At 39.6% G+C, this 22975-nt stretch overlaps 2 protein-coding genes across 3 annotated transcripts in view; one reads left to right on the top strand and one right to left on the bottom strand.

Annotated features, from left to right (window-relative positions):
* Nucleotides 1-762: 762 nt before the first annotated feature.
* On the bottom strand, nucleotides 763-11547 carry CHMP4C (charged multivesicular body protein 4C). Its single transcript, XM_053466272.1, has 5 exons — nucleotides 11176-11547; nucleotides 9303-9480; nucleotides 5993-6107; nucleotides 4112-4220; nucleotides 763-1551 (listed from the first exon to the last, which is right to left on the bottom strand). The coding sequence occupies exons 1-5, from the start codon at nucleotides 11363-11365 to the stop codon at nucleotides 1487-1489; spliced, it is 657 nt and encodes a 218-aa protein (XP_053322247.1). The 5' UTR covers nucleotides 11366-11547; the 3' UTR covers nucleotides 763-1486.
* A 5180-nt stretch (nucleotides 11548-16727) lies between these two features.
* The window catches only part of ZFAND1 (zinc finger AN1-type containing 1), a 99424-nt gene continuing 93176 nt past the window's right edge, over nucleotides 16728-22975 (top strand). For both annotated transcript variants that reach the window (XM_053467987.1, XM_053467986.1), the window contains exons 1-7: nucleotides 16728-16837; nucleotides 18773-18815; nucleotides 19042-19081; nucleotides 20755-20882; nucleotides 21061-21152; nucleotides 21717-21838; nucleotides 22240-22395. In XM_053467987.1, the coding sequence (XP_053323962.1) occupies nucleotides 16783-16837; nucleotides 18773-18815; nucleotides 19042-19081; nucleotides 20755-20882; nucleotides 21061-21152; nucleotides 21717-21838; nucleotides 22240-22395 (636 nt within the window). In that variant the 5' untranslated portion in view covers nucleotides 16728-16782. The remainder of the gene's footprint in view (nucleotides 16838-18772; nucleotides 18816-19041; nucleotides 19082-20754; nucleotides 20883-21060; nucleotides 21153-21716; nucleotides 21839-22239; nucleotides 22396-22975) is intronic.

Below are 22975 nucleotides of genomic sequence, written 5' to 3'. Positions count from 1 at the left end.
GGGAGTTCCCAGGTATTCTCATGTAACCCCATATAATGTTGCAATCTGTCAACCCCTCTGTAGGCCAGGTTCTAGCTTGGAATGTTCCTTGGTTTTCCTGGTTTGTTCACCTCCTAGGTATTAGCATTGACTTCTGCGGCAGCTGGAGAGCTACCAGTTGTATATGCCTGACATAGTGTATGCAGTGATTCAGTAATGGTTCACGTAACTAAAAATAGCTGGTTACTCTGTGGTCAGCAACAGCTCATTGATGTTTCCTAAATCACGTTCCTCTCTTCACAATTATATTGTAAAAAATGTTCACACACCGCAATTTTGGGAAAACAGTATAAAATGTAATTATGTATGGTTCTTTATACACCCAAATATCTAATTATGACACGAAACTATGACTAGACTATTTTCAATGATGACTTGATAAACCTTTAGTGTTTTAAATGCTGACCCCTAGTGGCCTAATAAGAACACACACTGTGCAGAAACGATTTTTATTTTGTAGGCCTTGCGCTTATTATTTAAACTGAAAGAATAATTTACTAAATCGTTATATATAATATGATTGCTGATTTTTCTCAACGAGTATAGTAAAAAAATATATATATATACATTTTTACTCGTTGTGTCATTCTTCAAATTATTAATTTTCTTTGTAAAATTGTTAAAGTATTACTTGGCAGAGGTACATTTCCAATAATTCCCAAGAGAACAATATGTTGATAAATCACTTTTAAGAAAGGTTTGTGGTTATGACATGACACATGCAACTTTTAGGCTATTTTATTTCAAGAAAAGAAGGCAGTCAGTGTAGCTGTTCATCCAAGTGGATCATAAATAATGCAACCAAAGGCACATTTGGCTGGCAACAGTCTCAATGTACACCATCTATTCCTGTTCAAAACTCATTTACTGAAAGGAATTCATAGATAATAAATGAAACACATAAAGGATCCATTCATGTAACTGCTGCCTAAGGTGCTTGACATTTTTAGACACCCTGGTGGTTTTATCTTGAATTGCAAGTAAAACATGACTGACGCCTCGAGTAGAAATGAACATCTTTAAATCAGAAGACAAGGGTCCTCCACTGAACCTAATAATTCTGGAAGGCTCACCCTTCTGTGTATTGATAGAAACAAACTCACATTGCTTTTTTAACACAAAGGGAGTCATACAAAAAGCCGGATGGCCACATCTAACTTATATGCTGGTAAAACAAGATTGCTCAAGCTTTTGGAAATACAGTACACGTCATCAACCCTGGTAAACAGATATGCAGCAACCCAGGAATTACCAAGCAAGCTCTTCATAATATTTACAGAATTCTGCAGAAAAAAAGTCAAGAACATTTCTACACTTGAATATGTAAAATGAGTGTAGTTCCATGTCACAGAGAACCTTACGTTTAGATAAACTAAAATCTTCTCTATGACTACTTCACTAAACGGAAGTATTGAGTGAGGGTTATCTCCTTCAAAAGGAAAGATGTTTATGTAGCCCATGCTGCCAGCATCTTCATATCATCATCATCCTCCACTTTCTTCCGAGTTGATACTGTAAATAAATGATAAAAATATCAAACATTTTGTTTTAGCATGAGATTTGTATATGGACCAGACAGTACAATACAAGTTACAATATCTCTATCTTTTCTAGGAACAAGCACATGTGCATATGTATTCTCTCTTTTCCATCTCTCTCCATCAACACTCCCTGCACAAAACACAATGAGACAGCCCCACACCATTCTCCACACACAACACTACCCAACAGCCCCACACCATTCTCCACACACAACACTACCCAACAGCCCCACACCATTCTCCACACACACTACTACCCAACAGCTCCACACCATTCTCCACACACAACACTACCCAACAGCCCCACACCATTCTCCACACACACTACTACCCAACAGCTCCACACCATTCTCCACACACACTACCCAACAGCCCCACACCATTCTCCACACACACTACTACCCAACAGCTCCACACCATTCTCCACACACAACACTACCCAACAGCCCCACAAAATTCTCCACACACAACACTACCCAACAGCCCCACACCATTCGCCACACACAACACTACCCAACAGCCCCACACCATTCGCCACACACAACACTACCCAACAGCCCCACACCATTCTCCACACACAACACTACCCAACAGCCCCACAAAATTCTCCACACACAACATTACCCAACAGCCCCACACCATTCGCCACACACAACACTACCCAACAGCCCCACACCATTCTCCACACACAACATTAGCCAACATTATCTAAAAGCCTCCTACATCTGTACGAAAAACCATCTGGCATATCCTCTCCTCTTTCCACACAAACCAATGTTGCAGCTCCTCACGTACCCACACACAACATTACCCAGTGGCGGCCTTCTGGTGAGTTCTACATTGAAATGCTAGCATAGTATCACAGTTTCCTATAAAATAAAGCCTCATCTTCCAAATCCTTGTTTTCAAACCTTCAAGATTATGGAGGAGTACCAAGTACATTTACAGATGTGTGCCCCCAATAGGTGTCAATATGTCCAAGCCAGCCCTCTCTTTTACAAATAAGCTTTATGCTTTCCTAATGTAGTCATCCTATTGTATCAGTACTGTACCACATATACAACGTCACTTACTGTACCCCCTCTTTACTGGACTGTTCTAGTTCTTTTTTTTTTTTTACCTCCTTCTTCTACTCATTTCTTACAGACACAGGACTGGTTCAGTTATCGGTAACAACACACCTATACTCCGGGCCAACAGCCAACCACACAATCTAAAGCATGATTTAGTTATGGAATGTTTTATTGATTCTGTATTAACATTGCTGTAGATTATTTTGCATTATGCTTAAGGCTGTGGCCGGGCCAGTCCCCCTTTTATATGGCTAGTGTATTATGCTTGGGTATTAAGCTGTGGTGTCAGGGCTTAGGGGGACTTTACTTTTGTTGGGCCTCATCAGTCATTTGCATTATTAAAGTGTTATGGAACTCAATGCCGAATGATGTGCGCCAGCAGCAACAAAAACCAGTGTGCGATTCCCAACAACACACCTATAACTTCAACAACACAAGAAATATCAATCCGAGCTTAGTGCTAATAGTGTTATTTTTTCAAATAATCTTAGCGCACATTGATATTTTTGCTTTTTTATTTGGTGACTGGGGCCGAGCACAAGCATACAACCTACACAAAGAATCACTGTGAAAGAATGCTAAAATCTAGCTTTTTCCAGCAGTTTTATGGACTGTGTCATTGCCGTTGTGGGGTTGTTTGAGGGAGAGACTGACTCGTTTTGTTTTTAATATACAGAATCTTAAAATGGGACCTGGGGGGTCTTGAACATGTATGCAACATCTTAAGACATGCCACTCGATAATCTGAATGCGAACACGATGACTGTTTGTTTCAATATGTTCTACATTATATATGCAAGTTCCTTATGTGTTAAATATCTGCAATGCATTTACCAGGGACTCTTATTACTAGTACACAAGAATATAAGGAGAGCATTTAAATTGTCAGAACTGGTTAAAAAAGAAAAAGTACAGCTACATTAAGGGTTCCACAGACAGGTACAGAAGGAGAACGTTTCTGCAGCTGCCATCCATAAGTAGAAGATGGCAGTTAGCGTTATGAACGGTACTTTTAATTACTAAATGTAATTTTCCAAGTGTACACAAGGCGTCTGTAATGTCTGTAATGGCTTACGCACTTTAGTTAAACTAATTGGGATGGAGGCTTTAACTGCGGGCAACTTCTTATTCTGTAACTATTCCAAAATGAGTAATGGTTTCAACGAGTCATTTCGAAACATTTTCTCAGTTAAAACAACGCCAGCCAACACAGGCAGAGAATGCATTAGAGTCATTAGCAGCTTCGCTCTGTTACTGTCCATTTCAAGCCAGCAGCTGTTCCACACTAAATCAGTTTTACAACACTAATATCTTCTGTTATAAGTTTGCGCCTCACAGAAAGGAGCCAATGTTCATTCCTTCGGAACGTAGTACAGAGTTCAAGAATAAGAGGTGTGATACAGAGGTACTCATACCAAGCTACCGATAATGTTGCCATGTAATAGGAAACCTGTTTACCTGGCCGGGAAGGCAGTTTCTTGGACGGCACGCTTGGCAGGTTAATGTCGGCCATTTGTTCGTTGAGTTGCTCTTGTTCCAATTCTTCTAATTCTTGTAACAATTCATCCTAAAAAAATATGAGATATGTTCACAAAATGTTGTATGGTAATTAAGCCTTGTTGCTGCCAGGTATGTTGGCATATAGTAGCGGCACACTAGACAGCTGGCTGAAGGTTAGTTTACTGCAGGTAAAACCAAAGAATAATTACATTATACTTGTATATATTATATATGCATGAGTGTATGTGTGTGTATATATATATATATATAATGTAATTATATGCTTGTTATATAACATCAAATGTAATAATATATATACAGCTGCAAGAAAAAGTGAACCTTTTAGAATTACCCACATTTATGTATAAATTTGTCTTAAAATATAATATGATCTTCATTTAAGTTACAAGAGCTGCTGCTCTCCAAAGAACATTGAATTGTTCAGGAAGAACATCCAGCACTACATATGGTGCAAAAGGGTACCCCATACCAACATGAAAACATCATCCCCATGGTGAAGTACAGTGGAGAGAGCATCATGATTGGGGGCTGCTTTGCTGCCCCTGGACAGCTTATTATCATTGAAGGGACAATAATTCACAAGTTTATCAAGGTGCCAGCTGAAGCCTACTAGAAGTTGGGTGACCAGCAGTACAATGACCCTAAACATCAAAGTACATTTACAACAGAATGGCTTAAAAAAATAAAATTGGCCATTTGGAGCCCAGTCAGAGCCCAGACCTTAACCCATTAGAGTTGCTGTGGTATGACCTCAAGGGAGCCGTTCACACCAATTATGCAGTTCTATAAGGAAGAATGGTCTAAAATGCCTCCTGAACAGGTCTGATCTGCAGCTACTGGAAGCTCTTGTTATTGCTGCCAAAGAAGGTTCGACGGGTTATTAAATCCAAGGATTCACTTACTTTTTCACCAGCACTGTGAATGTTTAATGGGTGTGTTCAATAAAAACATGAAATATTGTCATTGTTTGTGTATTATTAGCTTAAGCACGTTGTGTTTAGCTATACTTGTGACTTAGATGTAGATCAGATCACAATTTAAGAACAATCAATGCAGAGAACCAGGTAATTCCAAAGGGTTAATTTATATTTTTATGTATATATATACACACAACATAAACATCCAGATCCCTTAAAGTTATACTAAAAGATAGAAGATAATATGAAAATATGTTTGTTAAAATGTGCCAAGCTAACTGCTAACAAAAAGACTTCCAACTGTAATTTCTCAATTTTTGTGACTTTTTATTTTGTTAATAATTTTGTGTTTACAGTTATTAACACCGCAAATTAAGCATATCTGTGTTTTATTGCATGTTTTGAGTTCTGCTTAAAATTAATATAAGCATTTAGGGTGAAAATTCACACTAGCTAACTTTTTATTACTCCTATGATGTCAGTGATATTAAAAGTGTTAAAATTTTGTTTATAATTTAGAGTTTAATTCTGATAACTCTCCCTTTATTAGGTATATGGGGGGTTTTTTAGTCCAACATTGAGTGCTCTTGGGCTGGATCTCCGGGGGGGGTGGCTGCCTTTGATAGTACTAATCTTCAGATACAGCATATATGAACAGCAACACCACAGTAAGATGACTGGGAACATTGACTTGAATGATGAAAATACAATTAGAATGTAAGAAAATGATAACCCTCATGAAACAGAATCTCTACGTTCTTCTCACTAGAAATGTCTTTATTGCTAATCTAAATAAATATATTTAAACTCATTTTGATTCCCCTTAAATTAGCATGAAAATTGTGGTAGGAAATTACATTACAAAATGTGCAATTTAATGACATTTCTGCAAATCACTCACCTCATCAAACTCTTCACCGAACCCAACTGGACGAGAAATAGCATCAGATATTTCTTGGGCAACCTCTTGCTGCTCATGGATATCCTCCATTAATGAATCGATCTTGTCCAAGTCCCTTAAAAAAATATTGTCAGTTTTAAATAAACATCAAGAATTAAGTTACATTTCAGATATTCTATTGTTAATCATGTGAGGGCTTGCACCACTGAACCCAAAGGGTAAGCCCAAACTAGAGGCCCAATGATATAGGCCACCATTGGCAACAATAATCAATGTGAACAATCCAGTCCTTGCAAAAAAAAAAAAGTGTATAGAAAGTCAATGAAAGGAACACAGAAAGGATACGGTGAGTCTCAATCACTTTGTATTGTATGTATCCTGATGGCTGTACATGGAATCGCAAATAAAACACACAGAGTCGCATCAGACAGAAGTCCAAAAACCTTTAAATAATGCCTCCACTGACCCCCTTGCCAGACCTCCCCTGGTTGTTGAAGAGAATCTTCCCTTCTCCCCACAACTCAATTCAAACTCAACTCACATGGCAATAGAAGGTAGAGAGTGGAGGAATGAATACCATGAATTTATCTATCTAAACCAGTAGAACCAATGGGTTTTTTTTTCAGTTAGCTGTGTGTCACATAGGCCAATGTTTGGACTACGATGTAGAAGAACATTAAGGTCTGTACTTGATAAACTGCCCCACGTGATAAACTTGCAATGTCTGCTAAACGTTGGAATGGAAGACTTCCTCAATTAAGTCTTTAAGCCAGACCAGCTCAGAATGTTCCAATGTCATGCATGATGTCAGCCACTCAACATTCAAGTTATTTACTAGTAACCCATTCCAACACCCTCATGTAAACATTTCCACACACGTTACATGAGAGATAATATTATTAACATTTATTCTCCATCGCATCCTGAGCCGAGTCACAAAATACAAAAAGGTCCTTACCCGTCAGCTAAACACAGATAAAATACTGCATATATGATAAGGCCAAATGGAACCATTTCTGTGCGGCAGCATTGATGCTCCCCACACATCTACCAAACATTGGATTTACTACTGCTATCTTCTCTTATTTGGACACATGGAGTATTTAGCCGAAAACTCTTGTAATAGTTGCTTTTTCCTCTATTTACGTTTGTGTTATGCTAATTACATGTAAAAACATGTTTTGCTTACACAAATGATTATTGTGGTATATCATAATAATTACTCAACCCCGAGTAGAGCCTAATCATGCTACATTTTTGGCGCCATTACTACCAAGCATTGGTGTGCTCCATGGATAAGTTATATTAATACCTTTCTATGGTAAGACATGTTTGTTTTACTGCTCTTTTCTCAGTGGGAACCAGGAAGTCTTTCATTGAAACTGACCACCTTCTAGAAGGCTCATTCACTAAACACAGTCTGTCATTTACTGGACATCTGGGTTCCAGGGTGAACCCAGCAGCGCCCGGCCACTTCTACATGACACCTGGTATTTTCCTCATTACGAGTATTTTCCTCATCACTATCGAAAAACAATAGGTCCTCCAGGCTGATAGGGGTTTATTCGCCAATTTGGCTTGTAGGCAAGAGAATTATCTGATTTCGGGTAAACAAAAAACCACCCGGGTTACTTTGGGACTCAAATGCTAAACTCAGCAAATGCTCAGTCATATTCAACTTTACTTCTTCCTTCTTATACAACTTCTGGGACAACCTTTATTAACTTGATGCAGTCTATTTCCCAGGCTTATATCCCTACTGTCTCCTCTACTCAACCTCCCACCGTAATTCTAAACGCACAGCTCTGTACCGAAAACATAGGCTTTAGTCAATAGACACCACTACAGCCAGTGACATATTCCGGCCTAGGGTGGCCCTGCAGTGCCGCACCACAATGGACTGGTTAAAAAGGAAATCTCTGATCTCCCGACTGGGCTATTAACACTATAAAGGACTGTGTCCAGCAGGCAGAGCCTACGTAGGATGTGTTAAAAGGTGATGTGTGCCTTTAATGTCCGATAAAGAACGCATCAATAAGGGGACAGCTCATCTAGTCTGTCATTTTGATTTTTGCCATAAAACTTAAAATTTATTTGGTCCTTGTCCTCATCTTGTATTCAGAATAGCCTTATGCCTAATAAATGCATGTTTAAATTCCATCAGCGTATGACGTTTTTAAGGTTTACTTTACTTTCAGTAACATAAACCTTTTTTATATTCCATCTAAGGCTCCAACACTCTAGTTTTAAACTTTGATATCCTGGCCTGACCCGTCTTTGTTAAATCATTTTATGTACTTAAATGTTTCTATCACACCCCCTATCTATCCTCCAAGATATACATGTTGAGATCGATTAATCGGATGCGTCTGAGAAGAATTAGCAAAATATTTCTGGTTCTAGACAACTTTTATTGGAAATTAACCCACAATTTGGTTTTAACCCTGTGAGTGTACCAACAAATACAGGCCAAACTAGCCATTCAAGCAAACAAAATGCATCCCTATAAAAAAATATAATCTTGGGGGGTTTTATTGAGGAAAAAACCTTATTAAATTAAAATTGAACCTTAACAAGGTAAAAAAGGATCCTGCAAAGTTCGGACATTTACCAACTGACAGAGAAAACACGTAAATCAGTTTTACATTTAAAATATTTTTTTTTTTGCTGTGGTCCCAAATATTATGTACATTCAAGTCAAAGCCCCTCAAAACATACGCCTTCACTCACACTGCTATACTCTTGAGTAAATTACTTAATAGCCCCCATGGTATATCTAGAGCCGGCATACAAGTGCTCCCATTAGACAATTAACATTGCTATGCATGCCAGTAAACCTTAATAAATGACTGCCGGTGCTGGGAGCCGCTTGTGGAACTGGGTGAACTTGATTTCTGGGAATGTACTGGTTGTAAATTTAAATACAAGAACCTGGTCTATGTACATGTCCTTTTACTGGCAAACATTAAAGTCCTATGGTATATCTTGTGGAAGATATAATAGAAACATTGAAATACATGTTATGGGGTGGTTATTAATGTATGCTCTGATGTATTATTCTGTACTGTTTCAAAAAACATGAATTGCACTCTATAGGATATAGTGCAAATAAGCAAATCTGTAATTTTATCCTTTCCCCTGATGAGAAAAACACAAAATTTTTAACATGTTTTTAAAGTTTCTATGGCAACGACCCAGCAGAACATATTTGTGTCACATGGCAATTAAGTTTTCCCAGCAGAAAAGTCATTTGCCTCCCCTGAACTGATTCACAGACCACAAGATCGTTCCAGCTTTCGGATTTACTTACATGTTTTCATGGACTGCTTTCATGGCCTTTGCCGCGTAACCCATGTTTTTCAGCACCTCGGTGTTGGTGTGAGAGTTCTCCAGGGCTTCCCTCTGAAATTCAATCGTGGAGAGGGTCCCATCAATCTGTGCTAACTGCTTCTCTAGCCTCTTCTTACGTTTTAATGCTTGCAAGGCAGCTGAAAAGAGACAGAAAAGTTACATTTCATGAGAAAAGTGCGATTCCTATTGGTTTCGTTGGACAGTACTTTTTGAGTACGGCTGGGAATATGGCGGAAACACCAAACTCAATTGATTACATCCTTCTCTGCACGGTTATTATTTGTCGTCGCTCTACCAGTATGTGGAAATAATGACGGAAGAACACTGCCAACCGTCCCATAAACTATTCTGTATTCCCTATCTATTAGATAGATAGATAGATAGATAGATAGATAGATAGATAGATAGATAGATAGATAGATAGATAGAAAGAAAGATAGCCATAATCTAAATAGCCTGCGAGCTATCAGCATCAGCATTAGAGTCTGGGTCATTTCATGCTAGCAGAAGGGACACAAACCTCTTCCATTAGACCATCAGGTAGACGGGTTGCAATGTTTCTGGAAAAAGCTACAACTCCTCTAAGATCACCTCACTTATGTGAGATGGATGAGATGATGTCACCACAATGCATCGCTTATCACATGGCCATGCGCGCCACAGCCTTGTAACAGTATAGATGAATACCTCATAAGTTAATGAAAAATTCTTCACGATATAAGTCACAGCCTCGTTTGGCTGGTAGAATGTCTGCACAAATAGTTATTTACAGTGATGCATACACTTCTTTTATACAACATGTAGTAAACAAGACAAATAGTGAATGCATGTAGCATAACTGAATGTAACAGAATGAGCTCACGTAACAGAATGAGCTCACGTAACAAAACAAAAACATATGAAATGAGTTAAACACTTAAAGGGAAGCCCCAAACAATGTGTACATTGAGTTGGAACAGACTATGGTTCCTTCACAGGAATGTCTTTCACAGGTTTCCAATTTCCAGGAGAAGGCATGTTCCTTCTTGAAGATTGTATTTCATGGCAACAAAACCACTTCATTATTCATCCCAAGCTCATTTTCTTTTGATAGACTTCTACCTGGCTTAAAGTATTGGGATAGTGGGATTTTTACACTAAAATGGTATTTAACAGGCAAAATATTTTCTTACTCAAAAATGACTCTTTGCAAAAGTTACCATATTTAAAGTATGTACTTATTGATGCTTGCTGGGTATTGCAGAACAAAAGACATTATTTATTATAGAAACACAGAATCGGACCCATTCGACCCATTAAGTTTGGCCATTTCTCCTGATATAAAGACCTTAATTATTCCTTATTTTGTCATGCATGTTGCCTTACTGTGTTAACCTCTACCACTTCTGCTGAGAGGCTGTCCACGTATCTACAACCTCTCAGTATACCTCTTTTTTTAGATTATGACTTCTTGTTCTAACATTTCTCCTCCTTTAAAGTAAACTTCCCTCCTGCACTGTTTGAAATCCCTTTATGTATTTAAATGTTTCTATCGCATCCCCTCTCTCTCTTCTCTCCTCCCAGCTATTAAGTGCTGTCATATTATGACATCATATTTTAAAAATAGAATTAGCTCAAATGTTTACATATTCATATTTTCACATAGCCAGACCAATTGGCAAAGATATACAATTTTAGCTTCTTACATATAAAATAACAAATGAACCCAAAGCGAATTATATATATATATATATATATTCTACAATACCGGCAATCTAAAAGGTTCCTGCAATTCTTGATGACCATCTCTGATGTTATTAATACATGTTACAGACGCCGTCACACAGACTCACCTCTCTTGTTTTTGGTTCCGTGTCTTTTGGCTGTTGCTATCTCCTGTTCAATCTTTTTTTCCAAATACTCCTGTTTTTTGGTTAGCATTTCTTCAGTCTCCCGGAGCTTAAACAAGGCCTCCTGGGCACTGGGTCCTTTGCGATGTTTCGACCCACCACCGGGCTTAAAAAGCTTAGTGATCTTACTCATTTTCTCCTTGTTTGATTTGTTTACCTGTAGAAATTAAAAGATATCCATACGATGCCACGGGGGGCTCTTGATGAGCATAAAAAACAAACTCTAAGTATAGTAAGGTGTATACTGACAGGTGACCCGATGAAGTCAGACACCTGTCATCTCCTGCCGAGCAAAAACCTGAAAAGTTACTTTGATCAAACATCAACCTGGGAGAGGCCAAAGACGAAGGGGTGGGGAGACCGAGGAAGTAGTCAAGTGACATATTACGTAGCCAAATACCTGCCGTGTCTATGCCTCGCCCCTCTCACACCTTGGAGAAACACATCCTGATCCTATATAGCATAAACACACGTCTTACATATTCTGATCCATTGTCGGGTTCCCAGCATCACGCTAATAAACGGGATCTGTCATCCGCAGATAATATATATATATACATGTATGATAATCTAATATATACATTGTGTAAAATCAGTGGCTAATGTATAGACAAAACTCATGTTTATCTGAAGCATGCCGTCGAGTACCGTAATATACGTGGTCATCCAAATTCAGCCACAGAGAAATCTATTTTTTTAATTAGTAATTCATAATTAGTCATTCTTTTTATTACTAGTATCAAATTCAAAATAGCTTTTTTCAAAATATTGTGCTGCTTTATTTGTTTAAAGTAATTCTAGTTTTTGCATAAGCTTGCAGCCTGTTTTACTCCAGTTAGCCAATAAAGGTCTTTTTTTTACCAAATTAGCTTTTCTTTTCTTTCTACCCCTAACATGGTAAAACTGTACCGCTTTCATACAGCTGCATATTAGTCTTTTGTGTGTGTTCTAGCTGTCTTATTTTAGCCCAATCTACTAAACAAACACTCTGACTCCTTATCATACTGCCCTGTAGTAAATAATAGAATGTCTCAGCCGTAATCACCCAGAGGGGCATTCTGGGTAAGTCTATTGTAGAACAGACTTCATTAGCATAAAGAATCAGCTCAGTGTGGTGTTTGAGCAGGGAAAGTCCCCCAAAATATCACATGATTGACAACAATGGCAGCCTCCAGGTCTCCATATTAAGGACATACAGTACATAGGAACAAAATGAAACCAAACCTTGTCTTCTTCAATGCTAACCTACATTACTGTATAGTGTGTTGTATTTAATGCTCTGAGAATTTTTTTATTTTTCTGTAATACGTCGCCTCGTGAAAAACAATCCATAGGAAAAGTGCTATCTCAAATTATGGATTCAAAATTCCAAGGACCTGGCAATGTTAAACTATGCTATATTAATGTCCAACAGGTGTGATGGCTTCTTGTTGCTGGTGGTTTTTAGCAATGGTACGTGTTTTATAAGCTTGCCTGGTGTAGTAACAACATGGTGGGCTGGATCGGCCAAACCACAGAATTCATTGAAATTAAAACTTTTCTCATGTTGTATCAGTTATGAAAGGGTCTCTTTCATTCTTGGATTATGGCTAGCATGTAGACAACTTTAGTATGTTGCTCCGTGTTTCAGTAACGCAGCGGCTTTCAATCAGATTCGCCAAGGGCTGAGGATATCTTCTGAGCTTCTCTTCTCATTAACGTTATAATGTGTCAAGATTAAATCATGCCACACAGTTTAGTTAATAAGGCCCCACTCAAGAGCTTCAGGAGCTTCAGGAGCTGACCCTGGCTACATTTTAAATTAAATTTCTCTGTAGCAAAAGTATGTCCAGTGATACATATGGAAAAGCACCTCATCCTACATTCCCCACCACAATATTGCTCTCCATCTACTGTTTCGTACCCTTTTATGGGAAATAAAGTAAATACCCACAGCTATAAATTCAGTGGTTCATAACATAATAAAAGGATATGAACTATACACTATATCTATATATATATATATATATATATATATATATACTATTTTCACTACTGGTAGAGTTTGTATTAGGATAGCTGGGATGCACTGTGTCACTTTGTTGGATGGTTTCCAGATGTTTTTGATGATCACACAGGAGTGGTGACATCATAAAATAATTTTTTGGTCCATAGCGAGCCGACTATATAAGTACAGAGATAGATTTTATAGCAAGCATTGGGTGGGTTAAATGCCATTCTTTGTTGATGAAGAAAAATAAAAGGAAGTGAAAAAACTCCAAATATTTAAGCTTTTAAATAAAAGCCACTTTTGTGCGGTCACTCTAGGATTTCTCTGGCTGGGCGTTGATTTTACTATTCATCTCTGATAAACGAGATGGCTTGGGTCCAGCACTCCGCTTTGACACCCGTCAGTTATTCACTCTCGTTCTTTTGTTTCCTTTCAGCCATAGATAAATATAATTTGTTAACATTGTCAAACCTGGAGATGTTTTCCTGCCTCGGCATAGAGAACCTTCTTAATGCACATCCCGTATCGCTAATTTGCAACTTTATTTAATGAGATTGAAATTCTATTTGTCTTCTCACATAGTCGTTTTATTTACGGTGTTTTTTTTTCTTACCCTCCTGTTCCCATTGAGCTCCTTATCTGCCTCTTGACAGTACTTGGGAATTTTACACCAGATGAATCCTAATCCTCTGAAACAGTTCTACCGACAGTCCTCGATACAGTGGGTTATTCATTGGAAATCAGCTAATTTCAAATAAAAAGGGCTTTGTCTGTCAAAAGTAATCTGTGCGATTTGAATAGAAAGTAGGAAATCTGTCACCTGGAATCAATTAATTTGAATGTTTGAAAGTGTTTATGCGTTTAAAATTGTAAAACAAGAACAAACTAATAAAAGAAATGTATTCTAACTCCATGGTTGATTTACTAAATTATGGCAGGATGAAATAGCTTATCTCACTGCAGAAGGACCATTTTGGCTCTTTTTGAGGAAAAAAAAGCCAAGTCCCCCCTATGTTTCATTTTATAGATATAGTCTTATGCACTGGCCGCATAATTATTTAGTACAGTAACCAGTACAAACAATACATAATACTACACCCAACTCAATGTATAGATAATAAATATACATCATTTATCTCGGAGTGCATCATAAACCCATGAATTATTCCGTAGTTAGAGCATGTATCTTACCAGGGGTCAGTTATGGTCGATAGAGTTCCCATACTATCATTTGGAGTGTTTTACTAAACTGACAATATTTTATCCATATTGAAATAAATGTAAACATGTGTAACTACTTTGGAAATAAAACTAAAGAGAACCTGTCATCTTTTCAAATAGTGACCTTACTCAATGCAGCCATCTTGACCTGATTCCCAAAATTATTCTTCCTTTCTAAGGTGTTCTCCCAATTAAAAAACAGGTGTCCTCACAATAAACTGTCTGAGCGTAGTCACGGAAGGCACACGATGGAGCTCAGAGATAGTATTTGTCCTGTATAATGCATATGTAAGTCATGACATATGATTTACAGCTGGACTGTTTCTCAGACATTTTATTTTTACCATTTCATTGGAATCTTGACTCCTTGTGGATAATATTTCGAACCCTAAACATTGGCCACAATTCCATAGTGATGGTGGCGCTCAACAAACATCTACATAAGGTTGTAGCTTGCATGTTCCACTTACCTTAGAACCAGAACTGGAAAAGGGCCACGCTTGGTAGGGGTCCCTGCGTAAAATGGCCAAATGATAAACTGAATAGCGCTATACTACCATTCTAACACTATTTTCCACTTATTTTGAGATTTTCCACCATAAACATTTTATGAACTCTCTTCTTCTTACATTAGGTCACCACACCTCTAACAACTAAAGACTTTCACGATATTTGTAAACCCCATATCCTAAAACTAAATAAACAAAGACTGTCAATCAAAGGTGTCTGCCGGCTTGGGAATACTTATAATGGCATTACTTTATTCATGTATTATGACAGAATAAAACCAGACCAAAACACCTGGCAGCTAACCATAGTCATACAGTAAGAAGTCATGTACTGGATGTCATTGCCAACATATCCATGTTTTATTGGCAGAACGTGCACCTATAAACCTATAAACATTGCCAACATATTCATGTTTTATTGGCAGAACGAGCACATATAAACCTGTGGCACTGTTAAAGGGGCCGTTCCACTCAAAACTATACTAACACATTTAGCAAATAAACCCGAAAGAATGAGGAAGCCATTTCCCTTAATTATTTTGGGGATTACTTACTAAGAATGGCCTTTCTAGTGCTGCATTTAATCATAAAAGTATTCACTTCAACAAAGATTATGTTAACAGCTGACATAATGACCAAAGACTCGGAGAGGAAAAGGACAGGAAATACAAAACTGTAACAAACTGTGAAACAAAGCACGGCCATTGGCAAAATTACTTTAATTACTTTAATTACAAATAGAATGTGTACCTTACATTCGGTACTCTGAATTGTTAATCTCATGCCCTCAAAAAGCAGTACAGGCACCAGAAATATAAAAAGGGCACCAGAAACATATTTTATCCAAGATTCCTGAGAAACTAGGCTGATTCGGTTAAAGAATTACATCAGGAGGCGGCCAGAGTTACAGAATATTGTCTCTCATGGGGGCTTTACATAGATCCATGGGGGAGTCTGGCAATGGTTTAAGGATAATTGCCCCCAGGTGCTCTCAAATTTGGGGTCCCTACCTAAATATTTTCCGTTTTACTTGCAATTCCACATACAGCCACCAGGGAATGTCAAGGTAACAGTGGAGCAATCATTAGCAATCCCATACCATTCAAACACCAACCATGCACACTGAAAGTGGCCTAGTGTCACCCTATGTATTAATAACGGGGCCACACTTTCTTCTAGCCCCGTAACCCCCAACTTTTTTTCACTTTGCACCAAAGTTCCTGTTGGTATCTAACCCCATAATTGCAATTTGTTTACGTTTTCTTTGATTTATATTGTTTAAATAGTTTTTTTTATTGTTTCCAAAAGTATGTTTTAGCATTATTGACAACTCGTAGTGTATTCACTACCATTCTAACATTAATTTGTAAACACTGATCGTTTTACGCGTCACTACGAAAGACACTGTTTTGCGTAATTCGTAGTGAATTCGATTTGCGGCTTCCGTAACAGAACAAAATCCCACTACTACTGCAACAACAGCATCCACTGCGTTATAAACAATAGAGTATTTCACGCATCTGTCTGCCTCTCTAAGAAAAGCTCCTCTTCGGATGACATTTTTCCATAGCTCGGAAAGTTGTGTCTCGTGCGCTTAGAACTCGAGACGCTCAGTTTTAACAGGAAAGATAGAGCCGTCTTAGGATCGCGAAAAGATGACGTAACTTAATGCGACACTTAGGCATGATGTTGTGATTTTCTGCTGCTGTATCAGTTCAAACTTCAAACATATTCCAAAGAATCGCGTTATTCATATCACCCTGTGATTGTGTCAAGTGTGTTCTAGGATTATAATTAATTTCGATTCATAGAAACTGATTATAAGTCGCTATGGCGGAGCTGGATATCGGACAGCACTGTGGCGTTGAGCACTGTGGACAGTTGGGTACGTCTGTTTGTTTTTATTTCTTGTTATTTACACATTAAGTGGAAGGCAGTGATCAGAAAGTTCTTTCCTGCCAGGATGTGTTATCTCCTGACTCCTGTCCTTGGCAGACCTCCCATGCAATCTCCAGACGACCATCCTTTAAATAAACTTCACGTTCCCCTAACTCTCCTTAATACTAACAGGTGCACACAGCACTGGTGTATATATATATACCGTATTGGCTCGGATATAGGCCGCCCCCGTATATAGGCCGCACCCTAAAAGTTTGGTGCTTTTTTAAAGAAAAAGTTTTTTTTCTTTAAAAAAGCACCAAAGAAAACATGCTGCCACTCTGCCCCCCCTCCCCGAGATACGCTACCACTGTCCTCCCTCCCCGAGATATGCTGCCACTGTCCTCCCTCCCCGAGATATGCTGCCACTGTCCTCCCTCCCCGAGATATGCTACCACTGTCCTCCCTCCCCGAGATATGCTACCACTGTCCTCCCTCCCCGAGATATGCTGCCACTGTCCTCCCGCCCCGAGATACGCTGCCGCTGTCCTCCCTCCCCGAGATACGCTGCCGCTGTCCTCCCTCCCCGAGATACGCTGCCGCTGTCCTCCCTCCCCGCGATACGCTGCCGCTGTCCTCCCTCCCCGCGATACGCTGCCGCTGTCCTCCCTCCCCGCGATACGCTGCCGCTGTCCTCCCTCCCCGCGATACGCTGCCGCTGTCCTTATCTGCCCCCCCCTCCTCGACTTACCGGAGCAGACTCTCGGGTGTCTTGCGGGGCCGGCGAGGGACATCTACGCAATACGCGTATGCAACTTCCGGTACCGGTACCGGAAGTTGCATACGCGTATTGCGTAGATGTCTCCCGCCGGTCCCGCAAGACACCCGGGAGTCTGCTCCGGTAAGTCGGGGGTGGGCAGAGGTAAAACGCTTAGATAACCTCCTGTGCCGGCACCCCCCCCCCCGTGGGAAGTGCTGGCAGGGGAGGCTGTCTGAGCGTATCGAGGAGTAGGATACAGGTCCCCTGCACCGCTGCGGGGGATCTGTATCTTAACCCCGCTGCCTGCCCGGCGCCCGGGACTGCATGTCCCGGGCGTCGGGCGCTAGACCCCGAATATAGGCCGCACCCCCACTTTAAAAACTTTAAGTGGGGGAAAAAAGTGCGGCCTATATTCGAGCCAATACGGTATATATATATATATATATATATATATATTATATATTATATATTATATATACTACAGGATTCTGGCATATTTTATTAGTGTTCCTCTTTAGAATGGATAGCCCCTCTATAGCGAGCCTAGCCATCTGTCCCTCTTTCCTACGCAGATCTCCCTCTGATGGCTCTTTTATGCTTGGAAGTCGTACGCTGTAGTGATGTATTTAACTGCATGCCCTATCCCTAAAGCGCATGCCTTCTTGGCTGTTTGAAGTGCTGGGGTATATTCTGGCATTCATCATCCCAGCAGTTCCGGCCAGCTGCATAAATATTTATCCAAACGTTACGTGCGTTTCTATAAATGAACATATTCATTTTATTAATATTTAAAAAAAAGTTTATTATAATATATAAATATTTAATAACGGCAATGTGCATTTCTGGTACAACGCAAGAAGTCGTATTCTCCCTGTAAACCAAAAGAAGGGATTAACAGCATCAGGTACATTTCCTGTTTGTAGGTATCAGCTGATACACAATAATATATATATATATATATATATATACCTTATTTATATATATATATATATATATATATATATATATATATACAGCATATTTGTTGACATATCTTGTACAGTACTTTGTAAACGTGGAGACGCACTTTACCTTAAGTATCATTAAGTATCAGCCCCTGTTTGCTGTATATAAGGCTCTGTATACATTTTTGTTGTTATTTAAATACGTTATAATATTAATCCTGTATTTTTGTTTTTGCAGATTTTCTCCCGTTTGTTTGTGATGCCTGTTCCAGAGTATTTTGGTAAGGAAGTACTCGAGGTGGATTTGAGACATTATTATCACGTTGTCCGTATTGTAAGAAACTCGTTTTCATTGTGGTGGCGGTAGTACTCATGTTACCTCAGATGTTATGTGCTGAGGGAACAAAATGGCTGCTCCCGTTAACTTTGTTTTGGTGATTTATTTCAGAAGGTTATGCTATACCGTTTCATACATTTTAGTCATCTGCATGTCTTGTTCCTTTAAAGTCTCCAGCACCGAAGCAGAGACTGCCATGGATGCCCGGAGGTAGGTGAATTCTGACACGTTTTGACATTTTTATTGTGCCGGTAAATATCATTACATATAATAAAGGTCTTTTGCGTAATCTTATTTAAAAAAATAAATTAATTTAAAATAAAAAAGTTTCTAAGTGACCCCAATCTTTTGAATTATATATTAAAACATATGGACTCTCTCTATAAAACTGTTGGTTTTCTTTAGAGTTTTTAAGCATGCATTATTTATTTATTTATTTTTTTTAAATTTCTAAATTCTGCAGTGCGCTCCCCCCCCCCCCGTGCACACATGCGGAAAGCACTCCCATTGATTTTAATGGAACCACTTCCTACCATTGATTGGCCAATCAGTGCTGAGAAGCATTGGAGCACAGAGGGGGCATTAGCTCTGGAGCTGCAGCTTCTCCATAAGAAGTTTTTTTTTTATCCTTTATTTCAATGAATACATTAAAAGTACTTATTTCCATGTACATTCTTTGTTCAGGGACTCCAGAGAGGGTCCCTTGAAACATCCCTTCTATTGCTACTAAGATAATATTTTTAGAATATAACAGGGCTTGACAAATTTGTTGTGAATCTAGGCGCCAGCTAAAAAAGTTAGGAGCCAGGATTTTTTTTAAACTAACAGTTGGTTAGGAGGGATCCGATCATCATCAGCCCACTTACTAAACTCACAGCATTTGACCTGGAAGCACCCTGGACTTTCAGGTCAGTGCTGTTTTTTTGGGTTTTGTTTTTTTTAAATAATTTTTTTTGATATATATATTTTTTTTAACACTTTCAATGCTGATGTTCCATTGGAGCACAGCATTGATTGATATTTAGTCCCCACAAGCTTGTGGGGACAAATGTTAACCCCTGCAATGCCACGAATGTGTTATAAACAATTGTGGAATTGAAGGGGTTAACGCTGCACTGTCGCTCTCATGGAGCGATCAGGCAGCAGGGGGTGTTGGGGCTGGTCTCCACACTCATGTGGAGACCAAAGAACCCTCTCCCCCTGTCACTGAAGCTGCCTCTGGCAGCTGGGAAGCAATTGCTGGTCTATAGACCAGCCATTGCAGGGGGGAGTCTCTGATGACTGCTGTAGGCTTCCATGCCTACAGGAGTCATCAAAGGGCTTGTGGGGGCTCGTTTTTGCTGTTGCTGGTCTGCCTGGACTTCCAGGCAGACCACCAGCAGCAGAGCCCCTTGAAAAACGGGAATTAACCCCTAAATGCGGCATTGAAGGGCATGGAGCGATCAGGCAGCAGGGGGATGTTATGTCAGGTCCCCACACTTGTGTGGGGACCCAATCAACACTGAACCCCCTTTCCTGAAGCTGCCTGTGGCAGCTGAAAACGCTATTGCAGGTTTCTCTGCAATCGCGGTTTCAGCCTACAGGATCACTCCGTGGGAGTGATCACAGGCTCGGGGGCGGGCTCTGAGTGGCTGTGGTGTCTGCCCAGACTCCTGGGCAGACAGCAACAGCAGCGCCCCCGCGTGGTGACACGGGGGCATTTTTTGTGAATGTAAGAGGCTGACAAACTCCTAGGCGCCAGGACAAAATTCTGAGTCGCCATGGCGACCTGGCGCCTGGGATTTGTCGAGCCCTGGAATATAATATTTGTTAAACTTATAATATACAGCATAGTAAGAACTTCTGATAAAAACTAACATTACTACAAACTTACTCTGTTAAAGGTGACACCCATCGCAGATTGTGAGAAATCCGGAGCAAGCACGCTATACCCGTGTACATATAAAAGCTGCAGCGGGAAGGAATTGGTTCAAGTGTTATGTCCGTACTGCGAAAAGCATTTCTGCTTGGGGTATGTTTAGCTTGTTCCATCTGTAAGGATATGGGTCATCACAGTGTGTTATCCCCACTTTACATATAGGCTTTTGTTGCATGTAGGCCGTGTCGCATGTAGGCCGTGTCGCATGTAGGCCGTGTCGCATGTAGGCCGTGTTACCCATACGCCGTGTAACATATACGCTGTGTTCCAGACACCGTCACCAGCCGGATCATGAGTGCGAGAAACTCGAAATACCAAAACCTCGGATGTGCGCTACCCAGCAGCTTGTCAGAGAAATTGTAGGTGAGAATAATGGCTACAGCAACCTGTTCTATATTTAAAGATGCTGCTCCCGCTCATACAAAACATGAATGGCGCTTTGTAGCACATTAAGCAAATCATTCTTGGCAGGTCGATTATTTCTTCTTTCCTCAAACTGTTTAATAACATAAAAAGAAGAGAATTATATATATATTTTTACATTTGATTAAATATTATGTTTTTCTTTTAGCAATAATAATGAAAAAAACAAACATCCCAGTTACATAAGGTTGCTGGTTCATATTTGGGGGGGGGGGCCGGCAGGATATTATATTAATAAAAAAAATTATATAAATTCACAAGAACAGTCTCCTATGCTATTTCTGTTGCAGCAAATCTTATATTTAGTTGCATTAATGTTAATTAATTTGTTAATTCCTTGCTGGTGTCTAAAAATACAATTTAGAAATAATACAGGAGCATGGTTCTTCTTTTTATGGCAGCTATGAAATAGGAACATTGCGCACGCAGGGACAAATAGCGCTTTTCACTTATCAGTTGTGACATCAAGCAACATCCGAACATCTGCTTGCATTTGTTTTCCAGATTCGAAAAAGTCGGCTGCGCCGGCCAAAGGACGTAAGGGAGCAAAGAGCAGCGAGACGGCAGCCAAAGTAGCCCTGATGAAACTGAAGCTGCATGCTGTTGGAGATAAATCTCTGCCTCAGGTATATGTTATTTCACGGATGAATAACTCAGCTTCTCTCGCTACAGAATAGCTGTTACCGCGCAGCTACTGAAGAGCCCCATGGGTGTGCTTTCGTTAAATTTATGATAATAGGAAAAATATTATCTTCTGCAGTTTTATATTAAAAAGGGGGGTATAATGGAAATATATATTTTTTTAAAATCCTTCTTCAGATTTTGTAAGGTAGCGTAATAAAAATGTTTAATTTTTTTCCTCGCCTTGCTCGGATACTCCATTTTATTGCGTCTCTTGTGTCGAGGTGAGAGAGAGCGCTATGGCTGAATATATCTTGTTTAGGGGATACAAAAAGGTAATGCATATTACCAATAACTGACCAGTGAGTAATGCTGTGCCGTTCCATTGTTGCATTTTATATTGCAGTCCGAAAGAGTCTATTTCCAAGTCTACTTGCCCAAAGGCACCAAAGAGAAGAGCAAACCGATGTTCTTTTGCACGAAGTGGAGCATCGGCAAAGTAGTGGATTATGCCGCTTCTTTAGCAAGCCTCAAAAACGATAACAATAAAGCAGCAGCAAAGGTAGGATTATGTTTCAGTTATTCTTACCTTATTTAACCCTCCGTGGCTGTTCTAGCTGTTGGGTGAAAGCTAGAATGCCACAGGCTGACCAACATACCCCCAGATGTGCAGCCTGGAGGTCCCCTTTACCCTGGTTGTATGGCTGAAATCAGGGGTGAAGCTATCCACAGTCTGGGTGAAAGGTTTTGGAGAGTAGGCAGAAGTGGGTAGAGTATGGACGTGACCACACAGCGTTCCTCTGCCCTGATATTGAACATGCTGTCCCAGATCCTTGGGGAAATAAGCTTCACCAAACATAGTATACTTGGTACCAGTCAAACCCTTCCGCTGAGGAGTGGGGGGTCTAGTAAGATCTTTCTGCGCTTGTTTAGAAAGCACTCCCATAGATTGATGATTCAAGCAACCAATGGTAAGAATCCTCAGACCATAGAGGGGATGGGAAGCAGACCCTTTTACTTTTTACAAAGTGCTTTCACATGCAGTGTTCGCATAGGGGCAATTATAGATTATACATAATATATTGTGACCTGACAAGTATCCCTGTAGTGAAGAAAGCCTATAGAGTTGCATGTTTACGTGT

This window comes from Spea bombifrons, chromosome 5 (assembly GCF_027358695.1).
Source record: "Spea bombifrons isolate aSpeBom1 chromosome 5, aSpeBom1.2.pri, whole genome shotgun sequence".
NCBI lineage: Eukaryota > Metazoa > Chordata > Amphibia > Anura > Pelobatidae > Spea > Spea bombifrons.
Note: the sequence above shows the minus strand (reverse complement) of the source record. Positions and strands in the feature narration are given on the sequence as shown.

Excerpts from the sequence above, each read along its gene's own strand:
- CHMP4C (XM_053466272.1), bottom strand. The coding sequence starts at position 11,365 with ATGAGTAAGATCACTAAGCTTTTTAAGCCCGGTGGTGGGTCGAAACAT. Across the intron at positions 4,221-5,992 it reads TCGGTGAAGAGTTTGATGAG|GATGAATTGTTACAAGAATT; the intron begins GTGAGTGATTTG and ends ATATTTTTTTAG. Across the intron at positions 1,552-4,111 it reads GAAACTGCCTTCCCGGCCAG|TATCAACTCGGAAGAAAGTG; the intron begins GTAAACAGGTTT and ends ATTTATTTACAG.